Below are 24,764 nucleotides of genomic sequence, written 5' to 3' on the forward strand. Positions count from 1 at the left end.
TAACTGTACAGTATATAATTAACTATAGACTGTAAAGTTATCAAAGGCAAATCAAAACCCAGCCCAATTATGTTCTTTATCAACTTTAATAAGACATTCTTTGAGACATTGAAGCTTGCTGTGAAGCAACAGCGCTTACCACTGCGCCACCGTGCTGCCCGGCTTGAGTATTAATGAAGTAATTTGAACAGCATGTAGCCATCCTACGTGAAACAGCTGCCGTCACTGCAAAAGGAAAGCAGAAGGAAAACTCTCGGCTTTCAACAAATATCAAGGGAATCAAGCAGAAGGCCAGCGATTGTTTCCGTCCGTCCGGGTGCCTCGTTATCCGCTGAGCTTCGCCTCACTTTGCTTGGCTTTGTTTTACAGTTTCATGCTCCACATGTTAAAATCCATGCTGGGAACTGGCAGGTATTCGTGTTCGAGTTGCTACAAAAGTGTTTTAACTTCTTAAAGAACCACTCCATTTAGTCAGAAGCTGAATGTGCTGTTTTTCTGGGTGGCTTTTAATTTGTAGAACATGCAGGAGTCTGATGAGGCGCATACATTCATATATGTAGTGGAGGGTGGTAACCCCCCCCCCCCCCCCCCCCCCCCCTCTGCTCAGCTTGCATAAGTAATGCCCTTTTCTTCATGTTTGCAACAGAAGTGAAGGATATTTCCAAGAAATGTGTTTTGCCTGCCGGCCGAGCTTATCCTGGGCACCAGCGTGGCTGCATCCAACTTGCCTCACAGCGTCGGAAGCAGCAGATTGCAGGATGGGTTCATCACTTGCACTGATGTAATAGCAGCGATACGAGGCCAGGCAGGGAAACATTTCAAAACCAAATCAACCAAAGATACGTCCAACCTGTTAGCCGATCCAATGTCGGATGATCAGTAGTGGTTCCAACTTCTGCATATTGGACACTTTAGAGGGTATTAAAGCCATCTAATCTAAATGGATGTGCTGATGTTATGTCCCTGAGCTCCTGTCGCCCGTTCTGAGTGCATAGCTTGAACCATTTATCCCAACATCGCCCCTGGGCCTAAAGAGCACCCGACCCATACCAGAGAGCAACACAGCACCGCTACTGCTTTGGGTTGAGCCTTTGCAGCAGCTACTATTGAAGAGTAACACCGTGACTTGGGACATCATTTCAAAGCAACCAGCTGGGCACCATAGTAGCACGCAGTGTAATCTGGGTAGCAGTGGTGCAGGGTTCCAATGCTGAAGGTGAGCTGACGCCTGAGGCTAGAAACTGCAGGGAAGGTGTAATATGGTGGTCTAAAGAAAAAGGACATGGGAAACTAACTGGAGATGCGTGAGCACTTCAGCACTTACTGTTCAAGATGTTCACAGTGGTAGCAAAAATCTAATGAAAATACATTTAGAATAATTTATTATTCCATCCTAGCTTATTCTGGTCTTTTAGGTGACAGCGCCCTCAAAAGCAATCAGTAGTTTGCTGACGAATTGAGGAAGACTGAGATGTACTGGATGCAATAATAGAGTAGAACTTATTGAAAGAGAATGTTATTTACGGTATGTAGCCCAAAAATTAAAATGCCTTTGTGAGCTTTGTAAACGGTACAGTGTTGCCCTTGGTGTCCACGGCTTGGAGACAGGGCCCTCGGGGACAGCGTCAGGGACGGTCACTCTCCCAGACATGCAGTGTTGATGTTAATATATATTATATGTGCAGAATGAAATATCAGGATGACTTTGAAAAGCACATTTTCAAATATATATATATATATATAATATGACAAAAAAATATATAGATGTGAAACACGAAAGAGCAATGATCCAAAATGGAGCCGCATGGGAGCAGCGATCCAGATCCAACGTTTGAGGCAATGACACCCAGGAGAGCGAAGTTCCAGGGTGGCCGATGCTTCAGTGAAGCAAGAGCCAGCAAGTGATTATTTTTGCAAAAAGTCTGGAAGCAAGGGGACGCAGCCAGCCGGGACATTTTCAGAGTAAAAAAAAGAAGAAGCTGTGTCCTTGTAGTGAAAAATAGAGTGAGCTGCACATAATCCTGCAAATCAAGGTTGCAATCCCAGACTGGATTATTTTGTAATTGCATAAAGGTGTTATTTGTAATTTCTTCAAGAAAACAACTTGTAACTTCCATGTTTCCTTCATCTTGAAAAAAGTAAAAACCATAAAAGGAGCAGAAATATATAATATATTCAATATAAACATAATTCCGTAGACACGGTTTGAGAAGTAAAACACATTCCTTTGAGATATGATAATTCATTTGAGAGATGGAGCAGCTATTTATATTCTTTTGGATTCAATTACCTCCAACAAGGAGTTTCTGTTTTTGACGGAATTTTTATTTTTGTTTGTCTGATTCTTGCCAAGGATTACGGAAAAACTGCTGGATGGATCTTGATGAAAAAAAAATCTGAAAATCTTGGTCGAAATTAGATTCCATTAAATTCTGAGAGCGATCCGGATACCCGTCTGGATTTTAAATATATATATATATATACTGGTATATATATCCAGATTTTTCCATTTACTTATAATGGAGGCTTTTAAAAAAAATAATATCGTGTAAAATATGCATTCAATTCACTGACCAAAAATCACAGTCATAAATACCGGTATGACTGATAGTCCGATATGTCTTCTGGATCTGATCCAGAATGAGGTCAGGAAAAAATATTACATTTAAATCAGTTAAAAATACACATAAACTCTGATTCGCTTTCACTTTTCATGGTTGGTGTATAAAGATACCAAGAACAATCTAAAACCTTTCGATGACGATCCGGACCACCATGTGGCCGGTGTAAAACCAATGGGAATGAGCTGCATGGCGGAGGTCTGTGCTCTCTGAGTGCTTTTCTAGTTTATTCAGTTCTTACATATTAAGTCTCAGATGTATGACAATTAGTGCAGCAGAGGAAAAACCTGTTTCAGTTTTGAAACCTTGGCCAGGAAAGTGGTGGCACGATCCACATTAAGTCACCTGGGGCATCTTATCAATTTACTGCACATGTCCACTGAGTGCATCCAACAATTCTCTGTTCGTCCCCGACTACCTGGACCGCCGCCACTTTTACTTGTGTCCTGGAAACTGTCTGAATTATTGCTGTGCGTGCAGTTAATTGTGCAGCTCAGGTAATTGTTCATGGGGTAGACAGACATGATGGTCAACAAGAGGAACTTGATTTGCGCCACAATGTGCACATGCCACCGTTTCATCCCATGCTGATTTGGTCAGGGTGAACTGCTATGGTCAGTATATTTGTCACGGTCTCAGCACTCCTTGTTCCATCCCTCTCTGGCCCTCACAGGAGTAAACTCATTCATCCTTCTATTCATCTCTGGGCTCGGAAGCCATTCATCATGAGGCCAGAGACCTCCATCAATTATTCTAAAGGGAGAAAGAGTGAAGAACGGGAGGCTTTTGAAAGGCAAATGTATCTTGTTTTAATTGGAAAGCAAGCATTCTCAAGGCTGCTAAGCAGATTTCCCTTAAGATGGAGCTCGAGAGATAATGGGGCAAAAAAGAGACACAGTCAAAGAAAACTGAAGCAGAGAAAGAGCAAGAAGAGAGGAAGTGAGATGGAAAGAAGACAATGAAAGTTTGCAGGGAAGCAAATGAAAGCAACGAGTGAAACCCGAATAGAGGTCCTTCCAAGTGAATGAACTCCAGCAATCTTTCACTGCAATGCCCAGGCAGGGGATGAGCAGAGCCAGCGCAGGGTAAAGGTCAAAGCGCCAGCAGGATGGACTCGACCTGTGCTTGTCCTCCAGTTGTAACAATGTAATGACACTACATCCGATGCACACACAATATATTCATGCATTTCAGAGGCACGTGGTTGGTTCTGTTCAGTTATTAATGATAACGATTCCAAGGTTGGATAATCGTAGATGAATGCCATGGAGTCCTGACATTCAAAAATATTGTTGGTTTCATTGGCTTGAATATTTGATTGAAATGTGTAAAATCACAATTGGATGATCTGCAAACTATATATTCGCATTTGGCTTCACATTTGCGCAGCAAGGTTGACACACAGTTAAATGCCAATTGTTCCAAACGTAGGTCCTGCCCCTTAATAATACAGGGTTATTGGTCTGGAGTGCAGTTTTGTGCAATGAGTATCATTACAATTGGTGCATTTTAATATTAAGAGCCTTGATTAGATTTGAATTGATCACACCACATCTTGAAATTGCCCTGATTTTATTTATTATTTTTCTATTAGCCTGAGCCAATGGCGTCTTCGTCAAGGTCAGCCTTTGCGTTACTGTATTCCACTTGTCTTGCCATATTCCACTTGGCCTCCCCTTGGGTCTGCCCAGCACTCCTCCACACACTCCCCATGCTACATGCCATCAAATATGTCAGCGCTGAGGTGGCACATAATCTATATTTTATAAGGCCTTGATATAATTGGTGGCAGTGATGGAAGGTCATGCCTGCAGGGGGTCTTATCTTCCCATAATAGGTTTCAACACAAATTCTACAAACGACTGTAGTCAAGACGTGGATTGAACAAGAAGAGCCAGAGAGAGTGTTGCCCCCCCCCCCCTCCTCCGCATGCAAAATGTTATGCAGATATGCATTCAGGTGTAGCTGGGGGTTGTGGAATTTGGGGACAGAGGTTAATACTGCATTGTATGTTGCTGATAGATGGTGTCTTAATCCTTCATGACTCTTTAATTATGCTCTCAAGCCATCTGTCTTCCCTGGCTAACATCTGGACATTCCTGTCCTCAAAGGAGTGTCCTGTGTGTTTCAGGTGCAGGTGGCTGCTGGGTCTTGTCCTGGGGAGTTGTCTCTCCGGTGTTGTTCATACGCTTGTGGAGTGGTTGTTTGCTCTCCCCAATGTCCAAGTCACTGCATTCTTCACTGCCCTGGACAGCATACGCTACCTTGCTCTGTTTTGTCTTGCGGGTGGACCAGCGTCTATCTTAGTGCGACACTTAGGACAGTAATGTCCAGGTTTTAGCCAGGGAAGACAGATTGGGAGGAGAGTTAAAGAAGCTATTTTAGTCAAACTGTAGAAACCATCCCTGAACAGAGGAGGAGGATTAAGACACCATCTATCAGCAACATACAATGCAGGATTGACGTCTGTCCCTTCACCCCCAGCCACACCTGGGTGCAGTGCAACATAACAGCTCACACAAGGGTGTGGAGGACAACGTCCCCTCGGTCCTTTATATTACCTGTTGATATGCAGCATGTTTGCCTCACTATTCCACCGGGAAGTTGCAAACAACACTTTTTATCACTTTGATCTATATACTGGATCAGTTGTGTGCTTTGTTGGTCTTCATGGGGCTCTTGTCTTTAGTGCTTTCCTGTTCTGAAAAATGAAAATGTCCTGTCTCTGCTGACATTTTCAAGACTTACTATCCTTTATTTGTCCTTATACAAGTACTTGGAGTGCCTCAACAGAAATATAAAAAAAGAATAATAATGTTAGAACCAGGATACATGACATCCTCTGGACAGTCTTGTGTTGAGATGGGTTTTGTCAGTCTTTAGATCCACGACATTTCCACCGCTATCTGTAAAGAATCCTCAGTGATGTCTGAAAAAAATGCTTGAAAGTTTTGGTGACTTTGACACAATATAAGTTTTTAAATGTTCCTCTTTTGTGCTAATTAGAATCACATCTGCAGCCAACCATTCCTCAAGCTAAATTGTTTGAAGCTACTATGTTGGGAATCTCTGCAGTCCATTTGCCTCAGTAGAACACTAGATGTTTTTGTGCTTGAGGAAGACGCAGAGCAGACTTTGTTTCTAAAGAGGCGGTAAAAGCTCTTTCTCTCTGGATGAGTTCTTCACATAATCTGACCTTCAGAAATATCTATCCTAATTCAAAATGTATTAATTAGCCTGACAAAATATTTCTTTTTTTTTTTTTTTTACGCTCCTGTTTTGTATTACATTTCCATTCTATATGGATGCGATGCCCTTTGAGAATTAATAGCATTTTCTATATTTTCTGTCAATAAGGTTGAACTCTTATCTCCTGCCACGAGGCTTTTTCATTTGCAGGAATTGGAAATGAATTGGCTTGCAGAGTAAATGCATGAGCTACTTAGCAATTTCTGTTTTCAACCTTAACTCATATATACGATGTGAAGCACAACTAAAATTCAATTTTGAATGCAGGCCCTCAGTGGTAATCACATTTAGGAAGGGTTTTAATTTATTCCCTGATGCTGGTTAATTACATTGAATAGCTGCAGCCATTTCCTGTGTTAAACGTCAGTTAATTAGCTGACAACATTGGATGGGATAATTAATACAGCTGGGGGGCACAGCATGTTGCCAGAGGGAGGGAGCTTGAGCCGACTGTAATAGAGCAGCTTGCCTTGTGGCGACTTGCAGCTTGGGCGTAATGAGACTCAGAATGTCCCTCCTCAGACCTCGTTTTTAAGATGTGAGAAATGATTTCTCTGCGGAGGCCATTCAAGTTCTGCAGCAGGACAATGCTGGGTGGATAAATAATAATGACTCCTGTAATCCGCTGTGCAGCCAGCCTCTCCATCAAAGGCTACAGAGTTGTAGTTGTTTTTCATTTAGAGGTCGGTGAAGGGCACATAGAGCTCATCGCTTACACCTTGTTTGACTCCTAACAACACACACATTCTGTCATAAACACACACACGCACACACAAGAAACCCCGAAGCATGAAGATTAATTAGATAAATTGTGTTGACTTTACATTTATTTTTTAACTCCTTAAGGTTAAATCATGTGTTTTTCTTTATTAATATTAGTGACAATGATTACTGTGTGACCGCTGTCCTTCAAAATAAAAGCAAACATAATGATGTTTAAAACTGAATGGGGAAACTTTCAGCATTTTAACAAATAATCTCAGCTCTGCTCAAGAACATTATCCCCCTTCAAGCTACATGCAAGTACAGTAACACATTGACATACGAGTATAATTCATTCCAGGACCGAGCTCGTAACTCAAATCACTCGTATGTCAACATTTGTTTTGATAATTTCATGCTTCACGATAATTTCACAAGCAAACCTGAGAGCAAAATTTTGCTCTCAGGTTTGCTCGTGTCTCTGAACGCTCGTAAGGTTTCTCACTACCGGTAAGTTGAAGTCGTCTGGGATCAGAACAGCCTTTTCCATTTCCTGTCATGTCATTTTCACCTTTTAATAAGGCAAAGAGAAGCTGTAAATGAGCGTGAACAAGTGTGTCAGCTGTCTGTTTAATACTTTTAATGGCTGGATTGATTTGTAGAAAAAGAAGATTTGTGCAGCAATACATCCAAGGAGGCAGAATGGCAGTGACACATAGTTCAACCCAAAGTCTCTCATAATTAAAGCCTGAGCATATGGCCTTGTGAGCAAGCAATCACAGAGCTATCTGTCTCTTTTGCAACCTTTTTGGCATCTAATCTTGAACCGCTGGTGATGAAGGTCCCCTCAGCCTTCCTTCATCACTGTGGAAATGAAGAGTATCACCTTGAGTTGTCACAAGCCACATCTGCTGGCCTAATTGCAGTATGTTTGGGCCTGTCCATGGTGTGTGAGTTGGGTTCCTTACAGCAATTAGCTGTATCTTAAACCACCATTGTGCCAAGTCAACACAATGGTGATGTGTGCAAAACACAATACTCTTTAACACTCTCTAAATGTCTTGGGTTTAACAAGGGCAAGCCTCCATCAAAATGCTAATTACAGATGATCTGATCATGTTGCATACTGCATATGCTACTTGAGCGGCAACTTCAGAAAAGATGTCCAGAGAAAATTTGCCATGAAAAGGCACATTGACCTTATTGCATCGTGCAATAAGAAAGTTCACAGAGCAGAGATAAATCTTTTTAACTTCACAACGACACTCATGTCATCCATGGACATGGTTTCAGTGATGCTTCTGAGAGCACCAAAGACATTTTGACAATGAGCATGTCGATAAGAAGAGCACGCTGGGATTAGTGGAAGCACATTGTGTGAGTCGTATCTACCGGTCTGGAAGGAGATGGCCACTGAAGAGCTTATGTCCTTATGTCTGTTCTTGTTTATTCTCTTGTTCGTTGTTAGATGAATGGTCCTGTTATTACAGAATTGGCCTGTTCTATTACGCTCACTCACTCCCTCCTTTCACACTAAATCATTCATTCCAAGACTTATCAGAGAGCGTAATGGAGCACAGGCTGGTCTAGTTAATGGGGCTCTATGAGCCATAAGATTACTTTCCTACCTGAGCGTATTCGTATGAAACTTGCTTAGAGAAGCGACTAAACTAACAAACCGCTTCCAGGCAAAGTTGCAGGGCTCTGTTGGGTGTGCTAACGTGCTACACCACTGCTGTGATCTCAGCTTTAAGTCCAGCCCAGTGGGACAGTCTCACATTTTAACAAGGTAACTCAATTTATAGCGTATTTCCTCAGCATTTTATTTCATTTATTTGTTTGTTCAGAAAACCAGCATTAGAACTGGGACCTTTAGTTTGGGATTCTAAGCCTTCAAGTCTGTCAGCTTTGTAAGTAATTTTCCTGTGACATGACGCCATGTAATTTGCACCTGAATCCCTGATCACAGAAACTGCTATATACTATATCCCTCGGTTTCTTTTGGATGCTGTCACTCGTCGACTCCCAGATGAAGCAGGCTGGAGGCCGAGATCCTTCCTTCCAGACACACACAGGGGAAAAAAACCAAACACACACATTTTTAGTGATGAAAATAAAGAGAGATTTCGGTCAAGTTTATTTTAAACTATATTCAAATTGAATCTTTTTTTGTCATCTCAATAATCGCAGTTAGTGTTGAGGATACCAGCATTGTCTTCATCACTGGAAAATGATCATTGATGAACATTTTTCATTCGTTTTCATCAACATAAATAACTATGCCATCTAATTTATAAGAGACATGTTTAATTTAATACTTCTGGCTGACAAGACCTTGAGTCACATTTAATGCAGCAATAAAGTGAACAAAATGAATCAGTTATAGTGTGAACATCCTCAAGTATTGATCGATAAAAGGTCATGTGTGTGAAAACACCCACCTGGATTTAATATGGACAGACAGAAGCTTTCAAAACACACAGAAGCAAAAAATATTTTTACACATAAAATGTTTTCCACTTTCTGCTCGGCACTGAGAATCAAAATGTCATAAACATTTCAGTAAAATATATTGCATCCGTGTGCTGCCTTTCAACATACCTCTGCTTCATATTGCCCACTATGGATACTATTTCCTAACATACAGAGGGCATTCATGGTAAAAATACCACATGGGTCAGGGAAATTGTGGCCACTATTATAACTTGCATCACCTTAAAACCAGGTCCTCAGAAAGGAACCTGGTGGAAAGAGCCCATGGCAGAATGGAGCATGCGTTTATTCCTGATCAGCTCCTAAATTGAACACATCAGAGTTTCATGAGATTTTGTGGAGACGACCGGCACATTGGGATGATGAAGATGATGAATATATGTATTAGAATGTTAGAGTACAAGTACAGTCAAACATCCTGTCTAAAAGGAGCATTTCAAAAAAGCCCTTGCGGTCTTGTTTCCATTGAAAGTCTTTATCCTGACTATAATCACACAACAAAGTAATTCTGTGTGACAAGGTGCTGGAAAATTAGACAATGCGGCTGCATGAAGAGAATGAGAGAAAAGGTCTCACCTTCCTGCAGCTCAACTCGTCTTTTTCATTTCTCTATTCCTGCAGGGAAAGAGCAGACAGACGAGCAAAGACGAATCACACAGCCAAAACTTGGGAATTGAACTGTGCTCTTCGTTGAAGGAATCATATTAGGACTGGAGAGTTTACATCCCAAAGGGCTGTTTCACACTGTCTCTCATAGAGCTGGAATATTGATCCAGTTTTACTTTGATTTAGGATTCATTGATTTGCACTCCAAGCCCAAGACTCTCCCACCTATAACAGTTTGAAAAATAACACATGTCGACAAGTCACTGCAGAAATAAATCATCCATAGGTCCTTTGTATAACATGGACTTCTTTGTACATTTAATATCACCATGAGTCACACTTAGCCTCATTACACATCTGCCTTTATGCATTTAATCAGCGTCATTAGTGTAGTTGTGACCTCCATAGACAACGACAGCATCACAGTTTATATTTCTTACTTTTTTTCTTTTTTATCTTTTATTATCAAAAATTTCTTACTCACGGTATTGTGAGTAAGAAAAGTTGTCATTCTAAGCTGGAGTGTTACCTTTATAAATTCCTGTTAAATGTTGTCTCAGTTCAACTGGGCCGTCTTTTATGGAGTTCTATTGAATTATGTTTTATTTTAAATTATCCATAGCAGCGGTGTCAAACTCATTTTCTCCAACGGCCACATTAGCATTATGTTTGCCCTCCAAAGGCCAAATGTAAACCGTAACACAGTAAAAAATGTAACTAAATGTAATGTCATTTAATGTAAAATAAATGTAACTACTCCTTAACATGCTGTTAAATAACTATTTGTTTTTTTATTTAACTCTTTAGCCGCCACAGTAATTGCAATAAAATATTCCATTTTGAAAAGGTTGTAACTTAAAAATTGCTAGAGATAAAGCCATACTGTAAATGAGAAAAATCATAAGTACCGGTATGAACCAAAGTTTGTGATGGGAATAAATTAACACATCTAATAATGTGGCAAAGTTCCATTGAAATGCAATCATCACGGATGAACAAAGATAATCGACACAAAATCAAAGCAAAACCAAAAAACCACCACCTTGTCTTGTCATGGACATGCGCAAACCAAAAAAACCAACCGAAGTGGGCAAGATAAAGAACATTCCTCGAGTCAATGCCGCGGAAAAGACGGCTCTTTCAGGATCAGCACTAGACAGCTACATATGTAGCCAACTACCAATGGAGCTGCCCAGTGCTGATCCTGAGCGCCATATGTAGCCAGGATCAACATTTCAGCACATGCTGGAAAAAACATAAAAGTTAAAATAACTTTCAATAGTCACCACCAGCAGATTATTGATTTCATGACTGCAGCGTGTTGCTATTATTATTGCCATGTTGCTGAATTTGTCAGTTTGATCAGTTCATGACTTAAGTTGCAAACATTACATATTCAATTGTATAGTTGTAAAAATATATGGATATATTATTGCTGTTATTATAACATAAATCCTTTCAATTGATCAGGTTAAGAAAACCACACTACTCCATCGATCAATAATCAAACGTATTGTTAGGGATAAAGTCTCTAACATTGTGATATTAAATTTTAAACGCATCGAAATGAAGCAGGCAGAGGCACGGATGCTTTCTCTCTGGCGCAGCCAAGACCGGGTGGTCCGGCGCGCTCCTCAAAACCAACTCTGTTCCGCTTTCCGGAACTGTTTATTTATCACCTTCGTAGCTCCACCTCTTGACCCAGTGACATCACAATACCTTTAGGGGGGGGCAAACATCGCTGCCCACCAGATGGGACTGTTCTACACCTAACAGTTACATTAAACAATATGAAAATAAGCAAAATAACTCTAACATTCCCTCCTGTATTTTCATTGTAAAACTAACATTCTTCTGGTTTCTACAAAACATTCAGTGTTAACTAAACATGCTTGAACTAAACTATCAGAAAACAATCACAGAACAAAATCAGTACAATCAAAATCAATACCTGAGTTATTACATTCATGATCTGAGTTCTTACATTCAAGATCTGACCTGAATCAGGGAGGAAGGCGAAAAACCCGTAGTTTGCAGATTCCATCTTCATATAGCATACATCTTTCAAACGGGAAAATTCCTTCCACAATCCAGCTGCACCTGCGATTATCTTAACGACCCCCAATTCAGGCATTTTAACAATCCTCCTAATACAATGTCAAACATCTCATTCCTCGTCAACAAGGAAAACAAACATGAAAAAACATAAAATCCAATCAGTACAAAAACAAACAGCATTCATTTCCACAATCTAAATGTTACTGTCAAACCCTTTATTCACAAATCCTACGTTAGAGCATTACCGATGTTTCTCCTAGTTTGAATTACTTTAATATTTTACCAGCATTATCTTCTCTACACTGAAATTTGAAAACAGTGACATGATTATTTTATCTTTATTGCTCCAAAGTTTTAACACATCTGGAACATTCTGAACTCTAGATTAAATTATTACAATGTCTATCTATATTATGGATGGATAATCATAACAATCTTTTACTGTCTTATTAACTCAACTTGTCACTATCATTTAGCTACTTTTACTTACTCTAACGTTATCAAAAGTCATATGCTTATACACTTTTACGTTGTTGTAGACTTATTATTTCTATTTTAGTATAATTGTTAACCTATCTTTCTACTAATTTTATGCCTATTGGAATATCAACAAATAGCAATTGTTTAGTTAAATTTAGTTTATGAATTTAAATCTACATCCTGCTCATTAGTGTTATTTGATCTATTTTAGGATTCTAATTGCATCGTACGCTTCTCCACTTAATCATAAATTACTGACAGCTGCAATTAATACAGTATAACGATACCAGGTGTTGGTTAACTATTCCTATGAAACTCTCCTAATCTGCATAAATTACTTTATGACGTTCTTCTAGTCACACCTCTCTAGACAAACATTCAAACAGATTACACTTTGGAATATGCAAACTGTTCTCGGTGTTAAGTCAGTCTCGTTGTTCTCGTTCCTTGTCCATCAGCAAATCTTCTTGAAGAGTGATTCAGCTTCACTGTCAGTGTTCTTGTCCTGCGTTACACTGTGAGGGTCTCTTCCTCACGGATCTTAAAATGAGTGTGATTCAATCTCTCACCACCTCTTTCTGATCAGACTTCCTGTCTGCATCTCTGGATCAGTTTGGCAAGAGACGTTTCCTCCTGCAGTGCAACGGATGGATTCAGGAGGAACTCTGGATGTTCACGTCTCGTTGGTGTCGTCAGCATGACCCTGAGTGGTCCTCCGTTCCTCGGTCCGGACCGTCTGCTGCTTCCTGATGGTTTCCATGAAGACGCCGACACCAAACACGCTCTGTAGATTCGCCCTCCTGTCGGGACAAAGAAAAACTTCGGCAGATCATTTGCTCTCTGGACATCGTTCAGAAAGAGTGTGCTTCATCTATTCACTCAACGCTTCCTCTTCACCAAATCGATGTACTGCATCCATGGCTTTTAGTTTCTTCCGTGCATTGGCCAAACCTCATTTTAGCCTTCCCTACACTAGCCTAGCGCTCTGATATGCAGTGACATCTGATCTGCGTGTTGTTTCACATCTTACCACCTGATTCACAAAATCATTACCGTTATAACTAGTTATTATGGCTACTGGAACAGGATTTAGTGATTCTACACATATATACAGCAAACAATTTTTTTTTAGTATTATTTTTATTCTTCCAGAGTAATTATTGATTTAGTTACTGCTGTGCAATCCCTCCTGTTTGAACTATGAACGTAGTCCATGGTTCAAACTTACTTCCATTAGTAAATCTAGTCTACTCTATTAGCATTAGTCTAACTTGGTTAATACAATGTCTCAAAATAATTCCTACTCTTCCATCACATTCACAACATATTATATACATCACTCAATTTGGGATGAAATCAGTTCAAAAGTGTTTCCATGTGCCTCTCACCCTATGCTTGTCTGAGATGCTCCTGTTGAGGGTGCCATGTGTTGGCTGGAAGGTTCATCGCCTCCAGTCCGTCAGGCTTCTCCTCTGCTGTTACTTGTCTGAGATGTTCCTTCGACCGTACAGCGCTTCCGTTGGCTGTCGTTTCTGCATCACAGCTTAGCAGTCTCTCCTGGTGTTCCTGGAGCTGCTATCTGCATTCGCAACTCAGAACAAAACACATTTCTTTATTGACACACGATAAAATCTTTGAACCTCTTCCTTCCTTCATTTCACGTTTCACTATTGAGAACCCATATGTTGGCAGAGTTTATCTGCTCCCAGTCCAGTCCGGGACCCTCCTGCTATGGTAGAAAAAGCATTAAATTTACATGTTATATTCACAAATGTCAAGTTCCCAATTCACATCTGAATTGATTCAAGTCTGTCTCTAGTCGTCTCATCTTCCTTCAGTCTGAAGTCAGTCTCTAACCTCCTTATCTGTCTTGTACCGTAGTCAAAAGTCCCTTTAGATGTGTGCGTGTGTTTGTGCAATTACCTGTCCGCCGTTGAATCATCACCAATTATTTTAGATTTTATTTAGATCCTGAGATTACTTTAGTTTTTAATCTATCAACAAACTCTGAACTCCTGCTACATGTCTTCATGGATTCAGCCCTTGTTTCAGAAGACCTTTTGTGGCTATGCATTCCACAAACCATGGACATGGGTCTGCAACCAGCCGGTCTCTCTCAAACAAAAGGTGTCTCCAGAAAAATTTGCATATCAAATGGCTGTGCCGCAAGAGTTAGCTACTCTCTCACAGCACAGGCATGGATGGTTCTGTCATGCTAATTTGGAATTCACAAAGACTTTTTCTGCTTAAAGTCTCCATTTTGTGTTTGTCCTGGCCTCCATCTTGGAGGTGCCATGTGGTCTCTTTCTCCATGCTGCTCCTTTGTCCCTTCTGAAACGCTCAGAACAATCTTTACACATCATATTTCTTACGTTACATTTCCAACACACACCACATTCTGGTTTCTTTTCCTCAACTTAGCTGTTCCTCCACACATTCTCAATACTTTCCATATACTCACCGGTTCCTGCTTCTTCCTCCTGGTGTTCTTCTCCACTCCATCCAAGCGACCTTCTCAATCCTTCTTAAATCTCCTCCATCATTAAACATCCTCTCGTACTTTAATTACCAAAACATCACCTTTTCCTTCTTCTCTGCTAGAAATAATCTATGTACAAACAATCTACCTTCCTAGATGTTTATCTTCAACTGGGAAGTTATCCCCCTCTTGCACGAATGTCCAGTCGAGGCCTGCAGAACTCACTGAGACATTCTGCAACCCAAGTTATCCTGTTGCTCACAATTTTTATTTTAGTTTTTTATAGCATGCTATTTTATGTTACAGTTCCCCATGTGCTCCTCTGCTTAAAAGCATTCAAGCATCCATACATACATACATACATACACACGTTACTTGTCGTTACACTCAATGGCCATATATTCAATCCGCTCTCCGGATCAGTTTTAGAAATCTGGGATTTCAAGGCAATCACAAATAAAATGAGTCCTATTTTACAGTCTGCTCTTCAGACCAGTTTTAAGAATCACTAGGATTCCAAGGCAATCACAAATAAAATGAGTCCTATTTTACAGTCTGCTCCTCAGACCAGTTTTAAGAATCACAAGGATTCTAACGCAATCACAAACAAAATGAGTCCTATTTTACAGTCTGCTCCTCAGACCAGTTTTAAGAATCACAAGGATTCTAAGGCAATCACAAACAAAATGAGTCCTATTTTACATTCGGTCTGCTACTCCAAACCAGTTTTAGAAATCTCACAGGGATTTCAGGGCAAACATAAATAACATGAGTCCCGTTTTAGTACTTCCTTCCTCAGATAACGTTTAAGACGAAACCCGTACATGCAATCGACAAGCACGCGCCGCGCGCGCGACCTCCATTCTCACTCATTCACACACATAAACATCTTAATCCTACTTACCTTCGTCCATCGATGCGTATTTCCCGCTGTTCCTCCGTCACACGGATCCTCCGTCGGACCGAAACGTGAACGGGGCCTTCTCCGAGGACCCGCTGCGTTGTCGACTCACCATCGCCATGCCTGCGCAGAAACCGCGTGCGTCCGCACTCCTGCCGCACGTTCCGGACCGTGGATTCACGTGATATTGGATTCGCGGCTCGAAGGACCAATAAATGTTAGGGATAAAGTCTCTAACATTGTGATATTAAATTTTAAACGCATCGAAATGAAGCAGGCAGAGGCACGGATGCTTTCTCTCTGGCGCAGCCAAGACCGGGTGGTCCGGCGCGCTCCTCAAAACCAACTCTGTTCCGCTTTCCGGAACTGTTTATTTATCACCTTCGTAGCTCCACCTCTTGACCCAGTGACATCACAATACCTTTAGGGGGGGGCAAACATCGCTGCCCACCAGATGGGACTGTTCTACACCTAACAGTTACATTAAACAATATGAAAATAAGCAAAATAACTCTAACACGTATTCAAGTAAATAATATTAAATAATAAATATAGAAAAATATCATCCAACACAAGTTATGGCATTTACTTTGTGCAAAACTCTTTTGTCACAGTTGAGAGGGGCAGAACTGCAGTCCAACCAACAAATGTTTTTTGCTCATTACCCATTACCTGTGTGTGTGTGTGTGTGTGTGTGGGGGGGGGGGGGGGGGTCAAACAAAACAGACCTTTGAGAAATGGAGTGGTGACTTCCATAGATACTGAAACATTTTTAGCATGCAGTCAAAACAGTGGAAACTAGAAAAGCACTCAGAGAGCATAGACCTCCCCCAAGCAGCTCATTCCCCTCCTAACTGGATTTACACCGTCCACATCATCAAAAGGTTCTGGATTGTTCTTGGTATCTTTATACACCAACCATGAAAAGACAAACTGAATCGGAGTCGGTGTGTTGGTGGAGTTTCTTAACAGTAAAGCTTTTGAGACTGATCAATGCAGACCAGCCTTCCAAAATAATGTGTTTGCCGAAAAAAATGAATAAACGCAACAAAGGAAACAACCGCAATGGCGCTGGTGACATGGAGAGAGATTAAATTATTTATAACATGCAGCACAGAACAGTGCTACTAAGATAAAGCATAGCATTTAATGTTTTAAGGCTTATGTTCAAAATAAGGCATAACATTGTTCTTTAAACAAAAACATTTGGACTTACGTTGACAATGTTTTAGAGCTGGTCATTAAAAAATCCCATCTTATACTCTTTTTACACCGGTTAACGCAGTTCCCAGACACTTGTACTTTGCTGTTTTTGTGTTGCTAATGACCCAAAATCACCATAATAGTGTAGAAACATGGGAAAAGTGAGTTTTTCACAATATGTCTCCTTTAAGGCCAAGACAGTATTTTGTGCTCATCAGCAGCTACTTTCCTGAAAGGATTGCTCTTTTATTTTCTTGGCATTTAAATCTGCAAGGTTGTATTATTAGAGATATTTTTGTTCTTTGTATTTTCACAATAGAAATCAGATGAATTACACAGTGCGGCCCTGACAAAGCGGCCTCTCTGAAGGGCTCTGGCACCGACTGCACGGAGAGAGCCGGTGAACTTGGGATGTTTGCAAAGTGAAGTTCAGTCAGATTAATCATTCTGTCAGACAATGAGAGCAGAGCACCCCAGGGCTAAAAGGGAGACGAGGTCTTTCAGCCAAAAGAAGAATACGCTGCGCTACTGTATATGTTTTGGGCTTGTTATTCATTTTCACTAAGGGAGGTGGAGGCGGGGGCTGGGGATCTGTGACGGGGAATATATCTGTTGTTCCGGGGAGCCGTTTCCCATAAGAGGGGATAAATGGATGTAGCTGAAGGTGAGGACGATGGACGAACATCGCATTTAGAGGCTTATTTATCAAGGTCCTAGTTTGCATCGGGCCCCTGCCATTTACCAGCGCTGTTGTTAAGTTGTTAAGGAACTGTTATTGGCCTTGCTCACCACCCAGCACTCCTCATGTGTCATGTCTATTTGTGTATTCATATATTTATGCTTTAAATAGATGATCCAGCCATGGATTTACTGCATATATATATATATATATATATACTTTGATGACAGCTCAGGAAACTCTCGGCCTTCTCTCAACGACCTTCATGAGGTCAAAATCAGAATCCAGTGCAGAAGTCACAGCATATAAGAGTCTCAACTCTGGGCTATTTACAATTACTGAATGACCAATCCAAAAAGTGATCGAGAATCTTAACTCATCAGAATAATGAGACGCATCATTAACGGCGTGTTTTGACATCATTCCTCTCCAGATCTCCGCTGCTCTATTGAAGGTGCTCTCTGTAAGACAATGAGGAAGGGGAGTTGAGCTCCACACTAATTGCGAGAATGTGTTGCCCAAAAGAAAATTCATTCCAGTGATGCCTTCTATAAGCTTTTCAAGTAACCTGTCAGAGCTCTATTTTAAACACAGGATGTGCAAAACTGATTTCATTGCTTTTGTTCCATTTAGATCTTTGTTCCTTTTAAATTCTCTGTTGTTCACTGGCACACTTGTGCACAACGCACTGACAGCTGCAGGCTGCACAGGAGGTGGAGTTGGCGATGCTTCTGTTTCCTCCCCTGTTAGCGTTTGCTGCTCTCTGTGTCATGCGCATCCAATTTGGCTGCCTTTCTCTTTGTGTTGCTGATTCGGACACACATGCAAGCACAGTTCTTATCTTTTCCCTTCCTCTGTCGCTGTTCTGTTCTCTTCTTCCCTGCCTTTGGGTGCAGGAAACGTCTCAGTGCCGAGCATCGTCCAGAAGCCTCTGAGCGATCTTGTTTACACGGTGAGGATGGGCATCGTGATGCATGGCTATAATGTCATCGCAGCAGCATGACAAAACTTGTCAGTTGCTACGGGAGATGAGGGGATTTATGCTCTGCTAATGGTCCGATAAAAGTGATGCTAAAGTTCACTCCTGCGTTCTCATGCAATACTGAGGGAGTAACCTGTCACCAGTTGAAACCTAGGCTGAGTGATTCACTGGCCCGGTTTATTAGTTTAAGCCGTTATAGTTGATTAATTTTAATATCCCTACATATTACATTAATACATAGATATTTTGCAATAGGTTTACAACCACCATATCATATCCACTAAGAATATGTGATTTATATTCAGCGTAGCCCTCTCAGCTAGATTTGCTCCCGTGTAGAGCATAATAAATGTTATCCCGTGCGTCCCAATGCAGATCCATGTGCTGTGTTTTATCTGCCACTGAGTATTCCCTTGGAGGAGACAACAGGCCATTTTTCAGTGGAAAACGATGCCTGAATGGCATCTGATTAGACCATGGGTTGCATAAATATGTGGTGTCTTCAAGCAGAGGAAATGGGCATTATTTATTTGAGCAGGACGCAGAACTGGTTCATTATGCAAAATCAATGCAAGTGATAAACCGGACTTGAAATGGACATTTGGAAAGCATGAAAAAACCAAATGCTTGTGGAAGGCTATTCTTTCACATTAAGTGTTTTGAGTAGTTTAGACAATGTGTTGAAAATTAGACTGAGCTCTGTAATAATTTCAGTGAAATCATATTTAAAACAAAACAAAATAATGAATCTAATATTAAATCCCTTAATATCCATTTACAGATTCAAATTACTTTTATTTTCTGTCATCTTAAGTAAAATAAATAAAGCTTAATTTGCCATTTGTTTTAGATTAAAACGTATTCTCTGTAAATTATAGCAGCCTAATAATCAGAATCTGAAAGACAAAACTGCTTTAATGGGCATCTGACACGTTCAGTCAGTGCTTTGGTTCAGTCCAGACTAAAATAACTAAACGTTAGTCATTTAAAGTCTTTGACATTCATGCTTCTGAGAATCAATCAGAAAATATGCATTCATCTGCTACATGCTTATTAGATAATTAGATTATAATTGGATTGTTGGATGGATGAAATCAAATCTGTATATAAACTCGCAATCCCCCTTCTGAGAAATTAGGATGATCTAAGTGATTCCATTATTTATTTATTTTTATTTATTTGGGGGTTTGTTTTGTTTTTGGCTATTCATCACATTGATGAGATTTTGGTTAATGACCTGCCAAACTAATGACATTCCCAGAAGTCCTAGCCTCAGCTGTGTGCTTGCTAATGTGGTAAACATTTTGATGCTGCTGTATATCAGCTAAATTGTCATTGTGACCAAAGTTTAGCAAGCAACACAACCAGTGGATGAAGTTAAAAGAAAATGTTATTTATGAAAGACATTTTCTGCTAGTGTGAAACCCCCATAACTAAATATAAATTCAGCCGCACCGCCCATGAGCAAAACGAGGACTGATATGTCGATCCTATTGAAAATACGTTTTTTAAAAGTCTTCGTCTGATGGGAAGGGGTTGTTCAGGCCCAAAGACATGGTGCTACTGTGTCAGAGCCGTGTAGCCAGAAGGTTGGATGACCTAAGAGTCTCGTTGTTCCGACAGTAAATGCAGGCGTGAGCTGAACCCTGAGGTTCCTTACAGGTGAGTAACAAACTCCCGCCGCACCAATGAGGCTGCACTGGGACCTGCAGCCGCTCCCAGTCACCGTGGCCTGCTGGAGGACTTTCAGTACGCTGATGACAAGCTTGCCACGTCCCTAAGATCGGCTGTCTAGCAGAAATAAGTTTGAAATAAAATAATCTCCTGAGTTGTCAAAAAAAAAACAATGTTGTTGTCTGAATGTGGAAGATGTGTGACTGTTGAATAATGATTGGTTTAAATCTATGCTCACTGCTCCCATTGGAATGAAGAGACTGCGGGCCAATTACTGCTGCTCGCCTGAAGGGATGGGGCAGCGGTAAAACCCGTGTGACGCCGATACAGGAAATGACTCTTCATTAAGCTGCGCCAGGTTTACGAACTGTCTCCGCTTGGCAGGAGTCCCCATTTATAACCCAGTTGACAAAGTCATCATAATTAACGGATGCTGGAGTCAGTGCTGGCTGACAATGAGAAGCCTGCTACCAGATGGCATTAAATATAAAGAGCTTGGAGAGACAGACGGTTTGATCAGGTATCGATTAGCCTAGGATTTTACGATCCAGCAGCAGGTTTAGCACAGAGCTCACATTTAGAGTAGAAAACAACAAGCACTGGCTAACATTGTCTGGACTGTAAGAATGCATTGTTACCCTCAGGATTATATTGTTCAATATTCAATCTATCAGTCTTTAAGATTGTGTGTGAGACAGAACAATCCATTCCAGGGTTATAGACATTGTGGTGTGTTGATGCACATGAATAAGTAATCAGATGATCAATGACTGACTTCTCAGTGTGGCCAAAACTGTCTTTGAATGAGTCTAGAATGTCACATTAAGATCATCGTCAGCATTTACTCCAAAATATTTTCTTTTTGTCGGACGCTTACAAACCAATCAGAATCAGAATACTCAGAGGAACATTCTGTTTGCAACAGTGACTGAATATTGTCCCACTGTAAATTGAGAGGCTTTGTACTATTACATAATAATGTGAAATATCAGAACAAAGACTGTATTTTTCATCATCATCTGAATTAGATGTTCAATGTCATGCAGGAACTTTGTGTAACGTGAAAGACAATTGATATGAAGTTTGACAGTGAGAGAGGAAGGATTAAAGTCTCTGCGGTACGACACAGATATTGAAGTACATATAGTTTAATGGAATGATCATGTCATTTTAAACGTAATCACATTAAATCTGCCATTTCACGTGTGTGTGTGTGTGTGTGTGTGTGTTTGTGTGTGTGTGTGTGTGTGTGTGTTAAAAGCCTGCAGATCAGACATCCCTTTGATCACCATAAACTGCTTGCTCCTCTTTCCTGCCATCTAATATAATATTAATATTTAGCGAATATTCCACTTGATTCTTCAGGTGGAATAAACACAAATGAGACGTCGGGCCAGCCTTTGATGTAGTTCTGAAGTCCTCTCTCATGGAGTAAATATGGCATTGATATTCCCAATTTGTCCATTTGTAGGCAGTGATGCTGAAATTCACTGAGGCACGCTTTAACATGCCTGTTGTTGTTGTTGTTGTTTTACGGCAGGTATGGTGAACTACAGCGAGGTGTCTGGCTATCCTCTGGTTCAGCACTGGAGTCTCCGGTCTGTGCTGTACCACGTTAAACTCAATCAGTGGGTCCTGTCCCAAGGTAAGACACTCGTCGCTTCCGGCTACATATATCAGTAGCTATTGCTGATTATGCATTTGAGCTGGGGAAGAACAATTCCAGGTCCCTGTGGAGAAAACTCACGTTCTCCATGTGGAAAACAGGACTGACATCTATCAATTATTTACCACATTGTAAATAATATGTCATGTCAAGGTTAGCCGCTCATCATAACAGCTTGGGAACCTCATTTTCATTTCTGATCAACCATCAGTTTAAGAGCTAGTGAGTCTGTCATAATTTGATTAATCTGTCAATTATCTTGTTGAAAGACACTGTACCACTCATTATTCAATGCCAAACTTTATTTATTTTATTTCATTTGTTTCCTTTTTTGAGATTCTGTGTGATAAATGTGGGCTAAAGTGTGTAAAAGTGTGTAGAAAATATGGGTTTAGAAAACACCATATTATTAAATCTGTTTTTATCAGACAGGCTGTTTCATGCTAAAGAAAACGCTCTTGAGAATGTAAAACCCTCACGTGTTGCAGAGGGTTTGAAGTTGGGTCCATTACATCACATTAAACACTTGACACAGTTATGGAATTGTGTTGTTGCTGTTTAGCTGCAATGCTTAGAGGGTCCTGAAAGGCGCAATAAACGGGGAGGGTCAAGATCCCCTTGATCACAGATGAGTGAAATGTCACCTGAAAAGGGCACCAAAGTAAAAAGCTGCACAACCAAGCAGGAGAGAAGCCCAGCGGCAGCACACAGCGTCTCTACTGCTTATAATTACAACCCAATTAATGGGGTCATGCATGGGCTTTTTAATTAAACCACAAATGAGTGTTCTTTCTGAGGCACGGTGGCACAGTGGGTTTCCAGGTTTGATTCCTTTCTGTGTGGCGTCCGTGCGTTCTCCCCGTGTCTGCGTGTTTTCTGTTAATGTAACGCAAATGCAGACAAATTAGAAGCTATGAAGTCAGAAAAAACGATTGTGCAAAGCAACATTACTCATGTCCCACTTTCTGATTAGAAACTCTGCCTCTGTTATTCCTCTGAGACGAGGTCGGATGACACAGGAGCATTTTGTCAGGTATTCCCCATGTCCTTTTTACCCAGTTGGCTTGCTGGGTAAAGTGAGCCGTTAAAATGTTGCATTCATTCATATTGACAAGAAGAATGTGATTGGTGATTTGGATTTTTGTCCTGTTCTACATCATGAGTAGTTTTGAAAGTGCAGCCACAGTACTGTAAATGCATCCGTGTCACACCTACTGCATCTCCGATGCTGCGTCTGTGGTTGGAAAGGCTCATCACAGTCTGCTGAAAATGAAGTTTGTATTTCCCCTTCACTCCAAAGGCACTTATTTTCTACACTCGTGTTCAACTCATCAGATTTAAACAGCCAGCAGAGGGCTGAAGCTGCTGCATTCTACATGTGACAGCAAAGCATCCATTGCTTACGCTCACTCCACTCTCTGTCTCTCACTCCAGTGGCCTCCTAATTTAATTCCAGACGAGGAGTAGGAGTGAGTGAAGCGTGAGTGCTGAGATATTAATTCTGCTTCTCCTGGAAATGATGAAGATAAATCGCCGTTGCACTTTTTCCCGCTGAGCACGCTGCCATTTTGTTATATTGCGGTCAGCGTATCATATCAAACACGTTTTCACATGCACTTTATTTTCTGGTTCTGCAGCCCATTCAGGGAATCCACTTAAATGTGTGGGAGGTTAGGCCAGATCTTTGTTTTGGACAGTTGCACACACTGGTTTGCCTTCCATCCCACCGCTCATCTCGGGGCCATCCTGGTCTCTCAGGAGGACTGACTGTAAAAAATGAATTACGAAAGGAATCCATAACCCTGACATTTTTATTGCAACTCATTATTAACTAAATGAAGAGGCCCGTCTTTAACCCACGGAGCATAGCAGAGGAGGATTTTCAAATTAGCATTTATGTGACCCAAATATTGTCTTTCATTTTATTTGGTAAAAACTCACCAATTAGTTTTATGAAAATAGAAGTAAGAAAAATACTTTCCTAAATACAATACCTGATATAGATTGAAATACTAAAGCTTTTCCAGTTGTTGCATCCTTGGGAGGTGCAATCATGGTTCAAGACACGGTCTATCATTTCAAACAGTAATGAGCCAAGGGCAAAACAACAGCAAGGCCAAAGTCAAATAGAAAATAAAATTTAAATAAAAACTCAAGGGATAAAACATTATAAATTCTCACAATTAAAAAATATCAGTTTGTCAAATGAAGTCAATGAATAAAGAAATGAAAGTTAAAGTATGATGATAGAGTTTTAAAGAATAATGATGAGAAATAAGGAGGTGCATTGAGTTAATGTCAGATGTGTCTTAAATGTTCGCTTCTACACGGCCTGTTATTTAGATCCCTCATCAGGTCGTATGACACGGTTCAACCGGAACACTGTGGAAAAGCATTCTCAAGTTGTTTTAAAATTAAGATGGTTTCACTCGTCTACTATGAATTCGAGGGCATATTTTTTTTCTGTGATTATTTTACCTTGTGCGTTTTATCAGTGCCCTTTGGTTAAAATGCTTCATGACTTACGAGTAGCTAGTTCAGGTGTCCACTAAAGCTAGTTAAGACCCATTAGAAAGTTCTACTCAGCCCACCGCCAATTTGAAGACCTGCAGCTGTTGAAGTGAGACAAATCTGGATTCAGTTTAACACTCGAACAAGACACCTTTGCTCTGAAAAGGTTTGAAGCCTCCAGAAATCCCATTAACTGCAGCCGTTTAGCCGCCTCAACTTGATTAGTGAACAGAAAATAAAGCACTTTTCTAACCAACAACAGGGCACACTGGCGTGGTGCTCGGGAGAGCCCCAGCAGGACAACAACACTACATTATAGAGCTGCTGAAAAGACCACATCCTGCTGTGACGTGTGGACTGATTTGGATCACTGTTTGAATTGTACATGTGCAGGATGTGCTGCTGAATAATGTGGACTCTTTGCCCCACCCGGTGGATCCCTGCATGGACAGCACTGGGC

The 24,764-nt window shown here is 40.7% G+C and overlaps 1 protein-coding gene across 1 annotated transcript in view; it reads left to right on the forward strand.

The window, feature by feature from the left end:
• The window catches only part of astn1 (astrotactin 1), a 212,818-nt gene that overhangs the window by 108,545 nt on the left and 79,509 nt on the right, over positions 1 to 24,764 (forward strand). The window contains exon 16 of the mRNA XM_068748822.1: positions 21,668 to 21,772. Coding sequence (XP_068604923.1) covers positions 21,668 to 21,772 — 105 coding nt within the window. The remainder of the gene's footprint in view (positions 1 to 21,667; positions 21,773 to 24,764) is intronic.

This window comes from Brachionichthys hirsutus, chromosome 15, assembly GCF_040956055.1.
Source record: "Brachionichthys hirsutus isolate HB-005 chromosome 15, CSIRO-AGI_Bhir_v1, whole genome shotgun sequence".
Lineage (NCBI taxonomy): Eukaryota > Metazoa > Chordata > Actinopteri > Lophiiformes > Brachionichthyidae > Brachionichthys > Brachionichthys hirsutus.